The sequence below is a fragment of the Peromyscus eremicus genome, chromosome 8b (genome assembly GCF_949786415.1).
Source record: "Peromyscus eremicus chromosome 8b, PerEre_H2_v1, whole genome shotgun sequence".
NCBI classification, from domain to species: Eukaryota; Metazoa; Chordata; class Mammalia; order Rodentia; family Cricetidae; genus Peromyscus; species Peromyscus eremicus.
Window position 1 is genome coordinate 48,136,914 of NC_081424.1, and position 19,561 is coordinate 48,156,474.

A 19,561-nucleotide genomic window follows, 5' to 3' on the forward strand; every position below is an offset into this window, starting at 1 on the left:
GAGATGGCTCAGTCAGGACATAAACATGAGGACCTGAATTCAGATTCCCAGCACCCATGTAAGGGAAGTCAGGCGTGATGGCATGTACCTGTGACCCCAGCATTGGGGAGGCAGGGACAGAGTAATCCTTGGGAATTGCTGTTCAGCCACTTCTACTCACAAGGTAGAACAATTGAGGAAGACACTGATGCCAACCTCCGGCCTGCACGTGCGCGCACACACACACACACACACACACACACACACACACACACACACACACACATACATGAAAACATAGGCAAAAAAGAGCCTCGTCAGTCAGAGTCTCCAGAGGACTGCACCTCTGAACAGAGTGGGCGGCCTATTCAAAGAACTAACAGGACAAGAATTCCTCAATTGGAGGAAAACAGCGTTTCCATTTTAAAAGACAAATACAGCACAGAAAGTGTGGGGGGGGGGGGGGAACGAAGACTTCTGCCCAGAAACATCAGGCTGAAATTTCAGAACATGAAGGAATAAAGAAGACATTCCTAAGTGCTGCCAAAGAGAAAAGGTCCTGATTACTCACAGAGGACTAAAAATTCTCATCAACAACACCAAATGCCAGGTGGCCTTGGGGAAATTCATTCAGAGTTCTGAAGGGGAAGGATGATGGAAACTTCAGCAGAAAGAGAAAAACAACGGAGCTAACGTGAAACACATTAGCGTGAACGAGAACCTGAAAAAAAATAGGAGCCTGAAAAAAAATAGGAGCCAGCCCTCCTGGAACAAGGCAGCCATTAGCAGTCACTATACGGCGGAGCTGTCCCTGACAACATGCAGAGACTGCGAAGGAAGCCATGGACCATTTTTGATAACCTTCAAAATCAAAATCTTTCATCTAAAACAGTGACTCACACAGAAAATTTAAGACTAGTAGTCATCTGGGACATATGACATGGATCATTGTGTCTAACAAGGGCATTCAACCATTAGTACTCAGATATGGCTCATCCCCTGGCCACCTTACATAACACTGCAGGGTTCTGTCCCCAAATTTTCCTCTCTCCTGGCTGAATCCTGCACCTGAATACCTTCTTAACAGCTGGTTCTCACGCTCTCCTGGAAGTGGAGTTCTGCCTTCGGTGCTCACCATTGTCCTCTATACTTAGAGCAGACATTTGTCACAGTGAGTAGGTGGTGTCAACAGGTATTTGTTGAACAAATAAATGACAGTTGACTGATATAAAAATCAAATACCACTGTGAAATGGTATCTATAGCGCTATAGATTAATAGTGTAGATACACGTGGTGGTGCATGCCTGTAATCCTAGGATTTAGGAGGCAGAGGCAGGAGGATCCCTGTAGAGATAAAGACAGCCTAGTATACATAGTACCAGTTTAAATCACTTGGCAGGCTGATATTATATTTTGTATTGCTTTGGGCATTTTTTAAGTAATAATGAGTTATATTAGAGTATTCATTGCTTATTTTAACCATCATACTCAGTACATCATTATCCTGCATTAATAAAGGTAAAACTGTGTGTCATGGTTTTAATGGCTACGTAAACTCATATACATACATCAGCCAGCTCACCAATTTCTGTTAAAGGACACACAGGCTATTTATTGTGGTTGACTCTCTTAGTCAATAGGCTGTGATAAGTATGTTTGTGCTTGTGTACTTGTCTGTATTATGTTGGGGGTAGATTTCCGGGAATATAATTGTGGAGTCAGTGTATCGTACATTGCATAGATTTCTGTATTGCTTTCCAGAAAAGTTAAGTCCACTCACTGACCTAGCCACATTGTACACTCACTGTCCTTTTGTTTCAATCTCTGGCAATCTGAGAAACATTGTACTCTGTCCTTTTGTTTATATCCTTGGCAATCCATTTGTCCCTTTATGTGATTTTGAAGTGTTTTATTTGCTACAAAATATGAACATTCCTCTTCCAAGCACATTGGTTAGTGACATGAGGAACAATGGTCCCTAAATAGTCTCAATTATATGAATGATCTTAGATTGACTCGGTTTGCATTGATATATACATGCATACACACACACACACACACACACACACACACACACACACACACACACGTCTTGCTATTTAGTGAATGCTCATATGGAACTTATTAGGTAGCCCAGGGTGGCCGCAAACTCATAATCCTCCTGCCTCAGCCTCCCAAATGCTGGAATTAGAAGCATCCACAATGATGCAGGCTTACAGTGTTAGAACTAAAACAATTACAAGTGAAGTACTTGTATACACATTATAAATTCTACAAGTTGCTTGCTATGTAGTTAATATTGCAAAAGTATTTCCAGGCTCACATTATGCATGGAAAATAGTAACGTTTTGGTCATTTTTCCAGCCACTGTTTACAATGTAATATGTGCTATAGGAAGTTAGATTTCATGCACTGAAAAATCACTTACGTTTTAGAATGAGTAGTATTGAGAATATAGTCATTGGATATCGCTGTATTTAACTTTCAGGCAATATTTTTTCAGTAGATCAATGGCTAATACAATCTCAACCAGGAAGGAGCCAGCCAGCTCCTTCCTGCCTGCATTTCCTCATCTGTCGGTGATGGAAATAGGTAATAAAATATCTCCTAAGGTGATCCCACCAGGGCAGAGCCATTCTCTCTCTGTGAGCTTGAACCTGTCTGACTCACACTCCCCCTGGGATCCAGAGAATTAAGCTGGAGCTTAACGAAGTGGCTATGTGCAGATATTTCCCCAGTGGCTGGACTGTACGCAGAAAGAAATACACACTCTTGTCTCCCTCTTCGTTCCCACTGGACTCTGTACAACATGCTTTTGGAGCCAAGAGAGGGGAGGAGGAAGTCCTGGGAAATTTTTGAAGAAAGTCAGTGCTCTCCGACTGTCATTGCTGGGAGCCTTAGGATAAGGTGGAGCCATGAACCAGACACAAATCGGTTCTGGGCCATTCTTTAGCTGCTGGGCCAAGACTATGCTGAGATTAAACTCAACAAGAAGTGGGCCTTGTGCACAGGAACAGGAAGCTGGCAGGATACTCTTACTCCACTGTTTCACCTTTCCTGGACACAAAGACTTGTAATTAAGTATTAATGGGCCTATAGCTCAGTGGTAGCATGCTTGCCTAGCGTACTACCATCCTGGGTTTAATTCCTACCTCAACAAAAAGAAGAGAGAGGAGATCAGCAGGGTAGAGGGGAATATAATGTGACCCACCTCTATGAACAGGGATAGCCAGTAGTTCACTGACTAGTTCATTCAGCGTGCACTAAACACCTACTGGGTATCACAGGCTGTTGTCCCTGCTGGGTATCCAGGAGGACTCTTCCTATATGGTCCCTGCCTTTGTGGCCAGACGTTTTAGTGATAAAGATGCTCAGAGGAGAGATAATGACACTCATACTTTGGGGATGGGAGGGAACCAAACCCAGGGCTTCATACGTACTAAGCAAGAACTTCATTCACCATTGAGCTGCACCCCTGCCGTACATTAGTACTTAATGTTAGTCTGTAGCACACTGCATGGTACAGTAAGCAGCGGGTTTCACAGGCTTCACCACGTGACGCATATTCAGCAGAGCACAGGAGACAATGTGGGCAACCAGGGAGGCCATCTTTGGTGGTACAAGCCAAGACCCTACATGCTGTGCAACTCTAGGAAAGTGAACCTACCCACAGGGGATAGCCCCCAGCTATGACTGCCGAAACCTTGTGAAAAGTGTCCATCTGGTAACACCTCAGATGACCACGGCATCTGCTTTGCTCTCTCAGGCACAGTTTGACATCGCAGTGGCCAGCGAGATCATGGCAGTGCTGGCCTTGACTGATAGCCTCGCAGACATGAAAGAGAGGCTAGGAAGGATGGTGGTGGCCAGTGACAAAGACGGGCAGCCGGTGACAGCTGAGGACTTGGTGAGTGTTCCTCGGAGGCCCTGGGGAGCTTGCTGTCCATCCGGAGAAAAGAGATCTCCCTCTTACACTGATGTACAGTGGGGTTTCTGAAGAGTTGTGCATGCCACATTATCTCCTTCACAAGCCTTCATTGGTGTTAATAACAGGTCTATATCTGGCCACAACCAACACACATGAAATGTATTTCATCAACATTTCACTATTCTTGTCTGTCTTGATCCCTACTCTACTTTAGCCAGGCTGGGCTGGTAGGGTTGGCCAGGCTGGGGTGAGGAAGACATGGGCAGAGCCAACAATCCCAGGTGCATGATCGTCTTGGGGGATGCCCACCTAGAAGCAGAATGGGGGCAAGGGGACAAATCAGCCTGGGCCTAGGGGTTCTTATGCTGATTTATGTGTCTTTTTCTTTCCTGTAGGGGGTGACAGGTGCTTTGACAGTTTTGATGAAAGATGCCATCAAACCAAATCTGATGCAGACCTTGGAAGTAAGTAGTTTCCCTTTTATTTATTTATTTATTTTTTATTTTTTTTTTTTTTGTAATGTGTGAGCGTGCATGTGTATGTGTGTGTGCATGTTGAGTGAGGGTGCCACATGCATATACATGCATGTGTGTAGAGGTCAGAGGTCAACATCTGCTATTATTCCTCAGGAACTGTCAACTTTAGTTTTTGAGACAGGGTCTTTCATTAGCCTTGAACTAGACCGACTGACCACCCAGCCCTCTCTGGTCCTGGGATCACAAGTGTGCCACCATGCCTTTTTTTTTTTTTTTGCCTTTTATTTTCTTTACTGTCTTTTTAACTTGAGTCCTGGGGTTCAAACTCAGATCCTTCATGGTAAGATATCTGTCCACCCCTGGTTTTCTTTTTATAATTGTTTATAACGTAGCACTTGCCTTCATTGGATTGACTTTAGGCAATATGAACATTTCCGGCCAGTGTGAGCCTGGCAGAGTGTCAGAATAACTCCTTGGTCTTCTGAAAAAAATAAATAAAAAGTTAAAAGTGAATTTATTGATTCTTCATTATGACTCAGAATAAGAACATAGGAAATAAAGATCTACCTAGTGCGTCCATGGGTGTTACTATCATGTTTACCTGACATTGTCTAACTTTTTTTAAACTTTATTTATTATGTTAATTATCAATTGTTTGTTTTATAATAATAAATTGGGTATTTTTCCCAAGTAAAATACAGTAAATACCAAGAAATATTTTCTGAGGATGTATATTTATTCTTCTCACTTTTTATAGTCTTGTACACAAACACAGAAATTTTGTCTTGGCTTCTTTGATTCAAAGTGTTTTCACCAACGTGTGTGTGTGTGTGTGTGTGTGTGTGTGTGTGTGTGTGTGTTACAATCTAGTTTCTAAGTTACTGGTCATACTTACTTGATTTTGCTAGATAACAGTTTTTAAGATTTAGACCCAAAGAGATCCAAACAGGGAGGGATTGGGTTTAGCAAAGAGACAGATACTGGGCTAGAGAGATCGCTCAGCAGTTAAGAGCACTTACTGCTCTCGCAGAGGAACTAGATTTGATTCCCAGCACCCACATGATAGCTCCAGTTCCAGGGGATAAGATATCCTCTGGCCTGAGCCATGCATATGGTACACATGCAGGCAAAACACTCATAAAAAAAAAAAATCAATATTTACAAAGAGAGAGAATAGGTGTGGGGGTGAGCGATGTTACACTGGTCTTTTCATAGGCAGTTGCCAGGGAGAAAAAATATTTCCGCTCTGGTCAATGTCACTGGATAGAGTTTAAAATTTGTGCTAAGCTGCCATGGGAAAGAGGGTTAGAGGGCCAGAGGGCAAGTACTTGGGAGAACAGAGCAGAAAGACCATGTAAATGTCCTTACCCATCCATGTACTCAGCTGATAAAAAGTTGAATTTGAATGGACGCTTTGCCGTTTGCATTTGTGTCCTAGAGAGTGAGTTATTTACTCCCTCGGTCTCAGCTTTCTCCCGTGTAAAGTGGTGACGGTAAAAACCAGCCCAACAGGGTAATTGTGAAGATTAAATATTGCTGTGGGATGGTCTTTCTGTATGCTGTGAATATGTGTTGCTACCATTGGTTAATAAAGAAGCTGTTATGGCCTATGGCAAGGCAGAATATAGGCAGGCAGGAAATCCAAGCAGAGATACAGGGAGAAGAAGATGGAGTCAGGGGAGACGCTGAGTGCTGCTGGGGGGAGCAATATGTAATGGAACACAGGTAAAGCCATGAGACATGTGGCAATACATAGATTAATAGAAATGGGTTAATTTAAGATGAAAGAGCTAGCTAGCAGGAAGCCTGAGCCAAAGATCAAACACTTTGTAATTAATATAAGCCTCTGTGTGTTTATTTGAGACTGAGTGGCTTTGGTACACAGGAAAACTTCTGACTATAGAACCTTGACATAGGGCAGTGGTGGTGCACACCTTTAATCCCAGCACTTGGGAGGCAGAGGCAGGCAGATCTCTGTGAGTTCAAGGCCAGTCTGGTCTCCAAAGTGAGTTCCAGGAAAGGCGCAAAGCTACACAGAGAAACCCTGTCTCTAAAAACAAAAAAACAAACAAAAAAAAAGAATGTTGACATACATACTGCAGGTGGGTGCTGAGAACACTATGGGGAGCTTGGACTCAGAGGTCCCTGCACTCCTGAAGGTCGCACACTGGTTGGGAAGGCAGATAGCAGACAGACAAGTCCACTGCCTGCTCCTTGGTACAATAGCTGAAAAAGAAAACTCAGAGAGAATGTGAGCACAGAATAGCATGGAGCATATATCTGTGTGTTCATAGGCTAACTGGCAGAGGTGTGGCATGCATCTGTGTGTTCACAGGGTACCTGGCAGAGGTGTGGCATGCATCTGTGTGTTCATAGGGTACCTGGTAGAGGTGTGAGAAGCCAAGGGAGCGTGCTGTCTGGGCCTCAGGAAATACTGCTCCAGGCAAGTAGACCAAGCACAGGGGGTCTAGATCAGTGGTTCTCAACCTTCCGAATGCTGCAACCCTTAAATACGGTTCCTCATGTTGTGGTGACCCACAACCATAAAACTATTTTCATTGCTACTTCATGACTGTAATTTTCCTACTGTTAAGAGTCATAATATAGGGCTGGAGAGATGGCTCAGAGGTTAAGAGGACTGGCTGTTCTTCCAGAAGACCCGGGTTCAATTCCCAGTAACCACATGCCGGCTCACAACCATCTGTAATGAGATCTGGTGCCCTGTTCTGGCATACAAGCAGAACACTGTATACATAATAAAGAAATCCTTAAAATAATCATAATATAATTATCTGTATTTTCCCAAGGTCTTAGGTGACCCTGTGAAAGGGTCATTCAATATCCCCCAAAAGGTTTTCGACCTACAAGTTGAGAATTACTGGCCTAGGGCAAAAAGAAAGCTACTAGACAGTATGGCAGGACTATGAAACCTGAGCTGGATACTGCCAAGTAAGGATATGGTTCATAGGCATCCCTGGGCTTAGGAACAAGACCCAGGCTCCAATTCAACAGACAACTGTAGTGCCAGTGGATCATAGAACAGAATCCTGAAAGCACAGGCCTGCCCACCCCTACACATCTATACCTTCCCCCGACTCCCTCCGCCTTTTCCCCGTAGCCTGAACCCTTCCTCTCTCTGACCATCCCATGAGCACACCTATAAGTGTGCTTTGGTAGGTTGTTTTAAATCTTAGCAATCTCTGGGTATGGTGGTTTTCACCTGTGACCCCAGTACTTGAGAGGCAGGAGAATTAGACATTTTGAGGTCAGGGTGGACTGCATAGAGAGTTTAAAGTCAGCCTGAACTGTGTACTGAGACCTTGTCTTAAAAACTCACAGTGCAGAGAGGTAGGTCAGTGGTGCAGTGCTTGCCCCCAATGTGCAAGGCCTCGGTCTAGCACAGTAAGTGAACTCGTAAGTAAGTAAATAGATATCACTAAGCCTATTAAGATATCTGCCACACTGAAAGTCTAGTTTCATTTGACAAGTGGCATTCTCCTAAGCAAAGCTTAGTACATTCACGTTGTTCCTCATTTTCATTTATGGCATTGACTAGTTTAAGATTATGTGAACAGATAATTTATTTAAAAAACCAAGTGCAGAATTTGGTTAAGATAGTTGCATATATGAACGCCGTCTGTGCCTTGATTCTAGACAGTCATTTGGGAAGGGCTTCTGGAATCAGCGATACTAGGGGAGAGGGGGGTCTGTATCCGTGGATAGCCTAAAAGTTTAATTTGTGGGCAGTATTATATTTTGGACACACCCATTGCTAGTGTCATCAGAGGGCACTGGGGAGTCCCCTGCCTCATGACAGGTGGCCAAAATGCCAGCAATTCTCAGTCCTAGCTATTCCTTGGAAGACCTCAGAAGATTCTGGGATACTGATCCATGGCAGGTTCTACCATAGACTAAGAGGAGCAGGTGTCTGGGGGAGGGGTTAAGGCCTGGATATTCCAGACAAGCCTATCTAGAGCCATGTTGGAAATCAAAAGATTCCCGTAGATGAGCTCACACAGCATTGATGAAGTCACAGTCGGGTGCTGTTGTGGTCACAGGTTACATGCATCCTTCTAAATGAAAGTTTGATAAAATTAAAAATATAGCCTTTCAGTTGCTGGGCCACCTGTCTACTGTTGCATTTATTTAGGTTTTGGAGAAAGGAATACTTGCAACATTTTAAGTACTTGCAGCTGTACATGGCCAGGGGCTATAGTACTGGACAAAATGGAATTGTAATACTCTGTTGATGCTCTGGGAAGCAACCAAATCACTTATGAGATTTAAGTAAGAATAATCGGAAGTAATAATCTTAGGAAGTTTCTGGAAAGAACCATTATGGAGACTATTCATCAGGGGAAACCAAGGCAGTTCCTACTTCAGATTCCCAAGTATTCTGCAAATGAAATAAAAGTCAAGATGGATATACCTCTGAATGGAATTTTTTTAGACAGTGTGTTTAGCTCAAACGCTGCCATTGAATGTGTGTCATGGTTGCTGTGTTTGTCTGATAACACCGTTTGATCGTTAGTCCACTCAGACTCCAAACTGGGAGTTTCAAACCAGCGCTGTAATTTTAATACGGTTATTAATCTGCTCCGTGGCCTTGGAGAATACCCCTTGCTTCCCTGGGCCTCGGGTTTCTCATGTCAGGAAGAGTCCGGCTCTTGCTCGCACATTATTTGGCTCCATGATTTCCAGCTAAAACTAAAACTGCTTTACACAAAATTATAAAATGCAAAGTAGAGGGTAAAAAAAATGATTACCAGGCTGGAGAGAAATTGACCAAATGGTTCCTATTCTGGTGAGATGGGAATAATGACATTTCCGGACCTGTCAACCATAGTTAATCATTCACAGAAACCAGAAAGGAGAGAGATATACAACAGGATGTGTCAGGTAATCTAATATAACCTGTTAGCTTCCCGTTACTGTAACAACTGCACAGATAAACAATGTCTAAAGAGGAGAGGTTTCTTCTGGCTCACAGCGTTGAATTTTCAGTCTGTGTCTGGTCACCTTGTTGCTTTTGGCGCTGTGAAAGACAGCACATCCTGATCAGAGAATGTATCAGAATGAGCTGCTCCCCTCATAGCCAGCACATGAAGACAGTAAGGGACCAGGGGTCAGTAGTCCTCTTCATGGAGATGCCCCTTCCCAGGGACTGAAATCCTCCCGCTAGGCCCCATTTCTTAAGAATTTCACCACCTTCCCTTGGTGCCAAGACTTCACCATGGAGGCCCATGGAGGATAGTCAGGATTCAGACTCCAGCATAACATTCCTTAATGCACACATCAAAACATCCTGTTGTTCTCCTAAGATACATAATTGCCAATTAAAAAACAAAATTTAAGGCCTAGGGAGAAGGCTCAGTGAGTAAGAACACTTGCTCTGCAAGCTTTGGGGCCTGGATTTGAATCCTTATTGCCCACATAAAAGGCTAAGTGTGGTCACAAACACCTGTAACCCCAGCTCCTGTGTCGAGATGGGAGGCAGAGAAGAGAGGACCCGGGGCCAGCTAACCTGGCATATGAGCAGTGAAAAGCAAGAGACCCTGTCTCAAATAAGATGGAAGACTTAAGACCAAAGCATGAGGTTGTCCTCTGACCTCCACGTGCAGATGCAGACTATGTCCTACATGATGCACCTGCGCTCTCTCTCTCTCTCTCTCTCTCTCTCTCTCTCTCTCTCTCTCTCTCTCTCTCACACACACACACACACACACACACACACACACACAAGAAATAAAGATACAGTCACAAAGCGGTTTTGCTGATACATGAGTCATATAGCCTAGATAATAAGAAAAGGTCTGTGAAAGATGCAAGTCCTTTTCCTTTTTTAATAAATAGATTTGCCTTAGATTAAGCAGCAGCTTGGGGTGATTATTCCAGGAATCATGAAGCCTGTGCCTGTTTGGCCACACCATGTCACCTGTGACCCGTGGGGAACCAGGGCCTGATGCTTCTCTGACAGATGGCGGCGATGAGATCACAATCTATGGAGGAGGCGAGGCAGCTGCCATCCAGGGATGGGGCCGGGGACCTTGTCTGCATTGCGCTTCTCCAGGGTAGCAGCATGCCCCAGGCGACAGACAGGCCTGGGAGACTGTGGACCGGACTTCCGAGTCTTTTTCAATTTTTTTCTCAGAGCACATGAAAGGTGTGTGTGCAGCTAGAAGAGAGGTGTGTTGTGGGTAGTTAGGGAGATGGACAGTAGTCATGTGTACCTGTGAATACGAATGCTTGTCGGATTTTATAGTCCCCATATGTTTACATCACTTTGACCTTCTCAGGACCCATGTTATTCACTCTCCTGAGGACTCGGAGAAGAAAGCTAAACATCGAATTCAGTTTGTGGCTTTGAGAAGCTCAGACCATTTTTTTTTTCTTCCCCTGTCTTCCTGCTTTTGTTCTGCTCTCTCATCCTTGAGCCACGTTCAGCTAATAGCCCAACGTAGTTCATGGGAATTTTCCATGCTTCCGAGCCGCCCCACCCCCACCCCGCATCACTCCCTGCCTTCCACTGTGTCAGCAAAGGGGCAGCCTATATGTTCACAGGTGGGGCCAAGCCTTCATCTGAGCAGACCCCCAATAACCTGCCTGGGGTAGGGATAAAGCCTGACTGTTTTAATGAGAAAATTATTTTCAGATAGGACTAAAGCCTGTTGTCATCAATAAAGGAAAATTAAAAAGACTATAAAAATGACTATATTGACAAGGTTCATTTAAAGACCTTGAAAGCCTGAAATTTTTAATTAGTCCCTTATATTGGTTTTGTTTTATCTGTAATTGTGCTGACGGGTTTTATGTCAACTTGATACAAGCGAGAGTTATTTTGGAAGAGGGAACCATGTCCCCGCCAGATTGGCCTGTGAGTAAGCCAATGGTTGATGTGGAAGGGTCCAGCTCACTGTGGGCAGTACCATCCTTGGACTGGTGGTCCTGGGTGGTATAAGAAAGCAGAAGGTTGAGAAAGCCGCGGGGAGCAAGCCAGTAGGCAGCATTCCTCAATGGCCTCTGCATCGCTTCCTGCCTTAAACGCCTGTCCTAACTTCCCTCAGTGACAGAATGTGACCTGATGGTTGTACGCTGAAATAAACCTTTTCCTCTCCAGGTTGCTTTTAGTCATGGTGCTTTATCACAGTAATAAAAACCCTGCCTAGGACAGTAATTAGTAAGAATTGCGCATAAACTAAGTATACACGTATTAAAATGTCCTAAAGAAACCCATTATTTCGTATGCTTTCTATAGGAAATTTGAGTTGGGTATAATGGTACTTGGCTGCAATCCTGGTATTTAATGAGTAGAGATAGGAGGATCAGGAGTTCAAAGTCATCCTTGACTACATAGCAAGTTTGAGCCCACCCTGGGCTACATAACAACCTGTCTGAACAACCACAAATCGTTTCTATCATTGGTACATTTCACCCATGGTTTTTTTTCTTTTTCTTTCCTTTCATTGTCTTAATAATTGCCAGGTTTCTAACATGTGAAATAGTTGGATTATTTTTCAAAGAATTAAACAGAATTTTTAAAAAATGAGAAGACAGCTTTAGTATGAAAACAGTAATCCGATCTTGTCCCTTATGTGATTGGCCTGTCGTGGTTCCCATAATTCATGAGTTGTGTTGATTTTTATATTCAGTTCTTTATTTATTTGTTTGTTTGAGACAAATTCTCATGTAATCTATACTGGCATCAAACTGATAATTCTCGATTCTGCTTTAACTTCCCAAATGCTGGGATTGCAGGAATGTGCCGCCATGCCTAGCTTTGACTTTTCTTCTCCTCTCCCTCCTCCTCTCCTTTCCTCTCTCCCTTGTTCTCTCTGCCTTCCCTCCCTTTCTGTCTCCCTCCTCATCTCCTCTCACTATGTAGCCCTGACTAGCCTGGCACTGACTGTGTAGACCAGACTGGCTTTGTATTCACAGAGATCTGCCTTCCTCTGCCGCTTGAATGCTGGTAGATTTTTCTTGAATTGACTAATTGTTATTGGGTTGGGGGGGGCAGGGAGAACATGGAAGATATTATTTAGACTATCAGGGTTTGAGGGGTTTTTTTTTTTTAAATATAATTGGGCAATAAGAAATAGGGTACAGGGCTTATTTCATGATCAACAGGCAACGAACAGTAGCTTATCAAAATTATAATTGGAGGTAACTGCATTCTTTGAGATTTTGTCTCTCAGCATTAACTGTAGGCTAATTCTGTCCAAGGAGACTTGAGACATAGTTGGTCTCTGAGTCAATCAGGGTATTTTTGGTTTCAGTTTTGTTTCAAAGGGTTTTGTTTTTTGTTTGCTTTTTATTTGTATATATATATATATATTATACAAGTTTGTATAATGTGTTTGTAGGCTTCAGATTGGCATTGGGTATCTTCCTCTATCCATCTCCACTTTGATTTTCAGGCAGGGTCTCTCACTGAACCTACAGCTCATTGATTGAGTAGACCAGCTGTCCCAGCAACCTCCCTGGATCCACCTATCTTGGCCTCCTTCCCCTCCCTTACTTCTTGTGTGCTAACATTACAGGCTGGTGTCACCATACCCACTTTTTACATGGCCTCTGAGGATATGAACTCAGGTCCTCGTGCTCTAGTGGCAGGCATTTTACTAGCTGAGCCATGTCCCCAGCCCTGTTGTGTTTATTTTTAGGTCAGGCTCCTGTAGCCCAGGCTGGTTTCTAACCCCTTCTGTAACTAGCCATGACCTTGAACTACTGATCCTTGTGTCTCTACCTCAAGTGTTGGAATTACAGATGTGCTCCACCCTATCTGGCTCACAGTACATTTAGATCTCTTGGGAACTCTTGTGCTTTGAGTATGCAATGTAAACTCAGAATGTCTGCATAAGCTTTAACATGGAGCATTCTGTGGCACCTTGTGTCCCCAAGTTAAGCTTGGTTTCCATTTCTTCTCTTTCCTTTGGGGTTCTAATTTGTTCTTCTTCTTCTGTAGGGGACACCTGTGTTTGTGCACGCTGGCCCCTTTGCTAACATCGCTCACGGCAACTCGTCAGTGTTAGCTGATAAAATTGCTCTGAAGTTGGTCGGAGAAGAAGGGTTTGTAGGTAAGTAGTTTTGTTTAAAATTTAATGATTGTAGAATACTGATAAAATTGACAAGATAATGGCTAGGATAGAATATTGACATGGAATCTCATCTTTTATACCTCTCTGTAGAGGGTCTCAGTACTGGAGAACTTGTTCTATTCCAGTACAATTATATTGGTTGAGCCATTGGTTCTGTGGTCAAGCACATATGCCTTCCAATACCTGTCAATTGAATGACCTTGGACGTATTTTTAAGTAGCACTGAACCTCAATTTTCTTATCTGTAAAATGGTGCTAATGAAATTACTTTAAATAGTTATCCAATGGATAAATATTTAGAACTTACCACATTCAAAGCTCAGAACTGGGGATCCAGTGGTCAGCAGAGCAGATCTAGTGGCAGGCCTTGTGGAATGTCCTGTCAATGGTGTGTGCACAGGAGAATGTGGTCATTGTCTGAGCCATTAGCAATCATCATAGTACTAATACATTAAAATCAATGGGATTTTTTTTTTCTTCCTGGAATCCTGGTGTGTTTTTAGTGACCTGATAGAAGGGAGGTTCCCAACCTATAGGCTTAGATTTTATTTGGTAGATTCATACTGTCTGCCGTCAGGAGGGGTTACCTCCCATAGAGCTTTCGTCGTGGTTACTAGTCATGATCTTAGGCCAAAAGGATAAAGCTATGAAGAAGCAAAAAACAAAAACAAGGATTCATTTGACACTGGAACGATTTGATTGTCAGATTTCCCCCAGCCAGCAGGCAGTTCCCGTTATCAGTTCCCATTGTCCATGATCAGGTCTAGCAGGCACTTCCTTCCCAAGTATCATCAGCCTTGCATCAAATCCAAAAGTGAGTGCTTTTAGTAGAAGAAAATTCTGCTGGGCAGAAGAACCTAGATCTACACTTTCACGCTGTAACAGCTCAGGGTTCTTTCAGAGTTATTGAGACTGATTTAAGGATCCCTTGTAGACACGGAGTCTGGATCAAATGAGGATTTATGTAATTCCATCCTTCCAAGATCTGTGTAATGCGCAATCATGTACTTTGCTGCTTAGGCACCAAGTCCACAGCAAGAGTGGCGAGGCATACTAAGTGGATTTGCTCGGATGAGCATCCAAAGTAGTAGAGCTAATGACCGAGGAGGCTGGGGAAAGGCAGATACTGAGGAGATGGGCACTTAAGTGAAGAGGTTCTAATGTATTGACTGTGGATAAAAGGGCTTCTTGCATAAAGCACTCTGGTTTATGCTGACAGGGCTCTCTGCTCTACTTTATCAAGCAGGTATTTACAGAATATGCATCATCATGACAAAATATCTTTAAAGATACATGTTGATGGTGTCAGCAAAGCATGCTACTTCTCCTGTGGCCCGGATAAGACATTAGACTCTGGGTGTGCTGCTTGGTAGCATTCTCATTGGGAAACTGTGAAGGTGGATCAGATGAGGAGTGGGAAATGGAGGGTAGCACTGATGCAGGGTTAGACATTATGGGATGGGAACCTCCTCTTGGTGGTGTGAAGCAAGAACTTTCCTAGGGCTCAATTTCCTCTTTGGTAACAGCAGAACCCCTTTACTATAACATTCAATAATATCCAAAGGAAAAGTGATTTGTAAGACATAGGCGACTAAGCAAATGTCAACCATGCTTCTAATTACTCCTCTGATCCCTTGTAGTCTGAGGGGAGACTTCCCTGGTAATCTTGCCCAATGGGGGAGTCAGAACCCTCCTCAAGGCACATTAACTTCCTATGCCTCAAATCCCTTGTGTGTGAAGTAAGGCCATTTAAAAATAAACATTATAATTGTGTGTATGTGCATGATGGGGGTGGGGTAACCATGGCACACGTGTGGAAGTCAAAGGACCAGTTTGCAGGATCGGTTCTCGCTCTCCACTTTAACGTGGGTTCTAGGGTTTCAAGCTCAGGTCACCAGGCCGGCTCGGCAAGCACCTTTACGCACTCTGCCATCTCCCCAGCCAAAATAAGGCTTTTAAGAGAGCTTTCCTCACGGATTTAAAAAAGGGAGTGTGTGACAGTGTGCTTGTCACGTTCTGGCCTGAAACCTATGAACCCTTAACCAGTCCTTATTGTGACTCTTCCCCCATTATTGACACGTGACTAGGAAAGGTGAAAGTCCTTTGAAGAATTGAGTTTATTTTGGAGTGATAATGATTCTCGTTTTAATTGCTGTTCAGTACACATCACTTAGAGTCCGCCATCTTAGAGTCCGCCATCTTAGTTGCACAGTGGAAGAGAATCAGTCACTGCACAGCCAGTCTTCAGAACTCTCCATCCTGGTGGTCACCAGCCCTTCCTTGCCTGGACTCCAGGAGCTTACCATTGGCTTCTACCTTTTCTACCTTCTGCCTTTTCTACCCTCTAGGCAATCAGGGTGTGGTAGGGGAGACAAACCAGTTGAGTCTCAGCAGAGAGTGGGGTGCACATGGGGGGGGGCAGGAGCTTTGTTGATTAACTAAGAATGTGGAGGCACTTGCTGGGAGTGGGGGACATCTCTTGGATAGAATATTCTGTTTACGCCATTGAATATCACTCTCAGTTCTGGCCCAACATCCAGCAAGGACTCCTTTTGTCTGCCCAGAATAATTACTCTAAGATAATGGAATCAACGGTCCATTTAGGCTTTGCCGCAGCCCAGTGTTTATTTAGTTAGCTGCATGGATTTGTCAGATGAGAGCCAAGGGCTTCATGAGAATTTTAGAAGAAAGTGCTGTGGGGACTGTAATGGCCCCTTCTTGGGAGCCAGTGGTACCCATGGGAATCCACCCAACCTCCAAGCGCGGCTGAGAGGCAGATCTCTCTCTGGCATCAAACCCAAGTCAAGAGTTATTTTTACAAGAAGACAAAGAAAGGAAAAGAAAAGGAACATTGACTTCCTATTTTTTAATTATTATTATCTCATTTAAATTTATAAAAAAAAAATCTCAAAATTGTTCCCAAACCTTAGCTTTTTGCTTTCTTTTTTCTTTCTTTTTTTATCTGCTCATTTAATTGGCTTCAACTCCAGTTTTCAGCTGAAGGCCCCGCCTCTACTTGAGAGTGTGAACCTGGAATTGTATGTGCTCATAGCTGAGGGTCCTTATATCCAGCGCTTGCAGCCACTGGAATCCGTGACTAGACTTTGGAGGTCTACTGTCCCCTCCCATACTTAAATACTAATAGAATGGGCCAGGTGTGATGGCATATGCCTATAATCTTGGAAGACTAAGGCAGAGGAACTATGAGTTTGAAGCCAGACCACACTTGTCTAAATAACTCAACCATCTTCCACCTAGATCAATCAATCAATAAATATAATTGTGCTATAATACCATGCCAGTGCATCTTAATATACTGTAGTAGATCATGTTTGTCTTGCCCCAACCCCTCTGTGTTAGCCCATTTTCTGTTTCTATAATGCAATACCACAGATTACGCTTTAAAGAAAAGAACTCCATTTTGACTTTTGTTCTTAGCCTGGGTTGATGGCCTGTGTTTTCTCATGGTCTTCAGGCTGGCAGAGTTGTGAGACAACAAAAGGCATCACATAGCAAGAGATGTGTGTGTGTGTGTGTGTGTGTGTGTGTGTGTGTGTGTGTACACATGGGTATGGGATGTGTGGGGGTGTGTATGTGTGCATGCATGGGTGTGATGTGGTGTGTGCATGCATGCATGGATATGGTGTGTATTTCTGCCTACTTCTGCTCTTTTTTTTTTTATTTCCTTTTTAAAATTTTGTTTTGTTTCTTTTTTGTTTTGACGGTTGTTTTAAGGGAGCTATTTTGGGTACATGTGAGTGCAGATGTCTTAGGAGTCCAGAAGAGGGTATCAGATCCCCTGAGTAACAGGTGGCTGGGACCACACATGATATGGGTGCTGGGAACCAAACTCAAGTCCTCTACAAGAATAGCACATGCTCTTACCCACTGAGCATCTCTCCATCTCAGGGCAGATGCTTTTGATACAGGGTCGCACTTAGTAGCTTTATTTGGCCTAGAACTCACTGTGTAAACTAGGTTGGCAGAGATTCTCATACCTCTGCTTCCTGAGTTCTGGATTACAGGCACCTCTTGATCCCTCTTCTCAAAAACCCATCAGTCTTCCATCTCAAGGCCCCAGCCCTGGTGACCATATTGAACCCCATCAGTTCTGGACACCAGAGCTTGATTCAGGCTCTGCCCTCTTGTGCCTCATCATGTTTATTCAATTCCAGTGGGAATGTAGGGAGGAACCATATTCCAACACAGCACTCTCTTGCCTTGAACTGTCTTTCTCAATACGTTGCTGAGTAAAGGTGACCTTGGGGGCCACTGACTCTAGTCATCTTGCTTTGCCTTCATCCCCCATCCTTTAGGATAGTTATAAATCTTCCCTCCTGCATTTCAGAGGACTCTAGTGAATAGTTACACCCAGCTACTGGCTTATTCACGCCATCTGTTTTTATTGCAATGAAATGTTAAATACTCCATCATTTAGGTAGAAGAAAGCCAGACCAAACTAAACATTCCTATAATTTTATCCACCCTTTAAAAAAAAAATCTGAGTTGAAGTAGTGTCCAGCTTCTGAGCTTAGAGGCTCCTGGAGCTCACCCTGCTGACATATAAAACCCTGCTCTCGGCCAGGGCTTCACTCTGTTATGAAGTTCATTTTTGTGCCTTGAGTAATGCTATACATAATCATGTCAGGGGTAAGAACTGGATTATTAGCAATCTGGCTGGAGGGGCTGTGCAAACCCAGGCAGCTGCTGAGTCTGGACTTCAGGCATTGGACTCCAAAAATGCTCCACTGCAGGAATGTTGGTTCATGGTGTCCCTGGATGTCGGATTCCGGGAGCTCGGTGCTGACTCCCATTCGCTGGCCTTTCTCTACCACACATGCTTTCCTCCAGACTAGACCTCTTTGGGGTTTGGTTTTGATTTTGGTTTTTAGCAGCCGGTCTTCAGTCCCTAAAAAATAATAATAAGCCGGGTGGTGGTGGTGCATGCCTTTAATACCAGCACTCGTGAGGCAGAGGCAGGCGGATCTCTGTGAGTTGGAGGCCAGCCTGGTCTACAGAGCGAGATCCAGGACAGGCACCAAAACTACACAGAGAAACCCTGTCTCGAAACCGCGCCCCCCCAAATAATAATAATAATAATAATAATAATAATAATAATAATAGCGAGGGAAGCTCAGTGGTAGAATGCTTTCCCAGCATGGCCAAGGCCCTGGGTTCAATCCCTAGCACAAATAAGTGATAGAGGCTGCAGAGATGGCTCAGTGGCTGAGAGCACCTGTTGCTCTTGTAGAGGACCAGGGTTCATATCTCAGCACCCACATGGTAGCTCACAGATGTCTGTTACTCCAGTTCCAAAGGCTCTCAGTGGGCCCCAGGCAAGCATGTGCTGCACATACATACATGCAGGCAAGACACTCAGACATGTAAAAGTAGAAAATAAGTAAGTAAGATTGGAACATTCTGGTTATATACTTCTGGGGAAAGTATACAGATTAAGTTAACCAACCCCTTTGTTCCCGACACGTCTTGCTGTGCTGTTCCTGTGTGCTTGAGGTTCAAGGGTTGGTTTGTGATCAGACAGATACCTGGAGATAAGGTTCCAGGGCAGAGGCTAGCATGGCTAGGGCCTTGGATTCAGTTCCCAACACTGAGAAAGAAGGCAGAGACATGACATGTGACTGAAATCTCTATGACTTGGCGGCTGTGACCTGATAGTTGACTGCCTGATTCCTCCTCACAGCAATACCGGGCGGCCCTCGTGGATGAAAGCCTTTGGTTTGAAGTTAGCTCCTGAGCTCAAGGGACAGGCCTGGTTACTCTGACCTTACCCCTCCTGTCTTAGATATGCCTTGAACTTGTCTTCTACATGTGTCTCCTTGCTCTGCTACTGCGTTCCAAGACAGTCATACACACACAGAGTAAGTGGTGACATCATGCCAATTGACTTCTAGAACTATTAGCCAAAATCGACCTCTTTTCTCTAAAAATTATCCCATCACAAACATTACAGCAGTATGAAATGTGACGCCCTCCTTCACTCCCCCTTTTTTCTGCCACTCTAGAGCAATGGTTCTCAACCTGTGAGCAAACCTCTATCTCCAGAAATATTTACAGTATGATT

General features: G+C 43.9%; 1 protein-coding gene across 1 annotated transcript in view; it reads left to right on the top strand.

Moving 5' to 3' along the window:
- Window positions 1–19,561, top strand: part of Mthfd1l (methylenetetrahydrofolate dehydrogenase (NADP+ dependent) 1 like) — a 189,338-nt gene that overhangs the window by 75,584 nt on the left and 94,193 nt on the right. Inside the window, exons 18-20 of the mRNA XM_059272782.1 lie at window positions 3,747–3,887; window positions 4,304–4,372; window positions 13,347–13,458. Of these exons, the coding sequence (XP_059128765.1) occupies window positions 3,747–3,887; window positions 4,304–4,372; window positions 13,347–13,458 (322 nt within the window). The remainder of the gene's footprint in view (window positions 1–3,746; window positions 3,888–4,303; window positions 4,373–13,346; window positions 13,459–19,561) is intronic.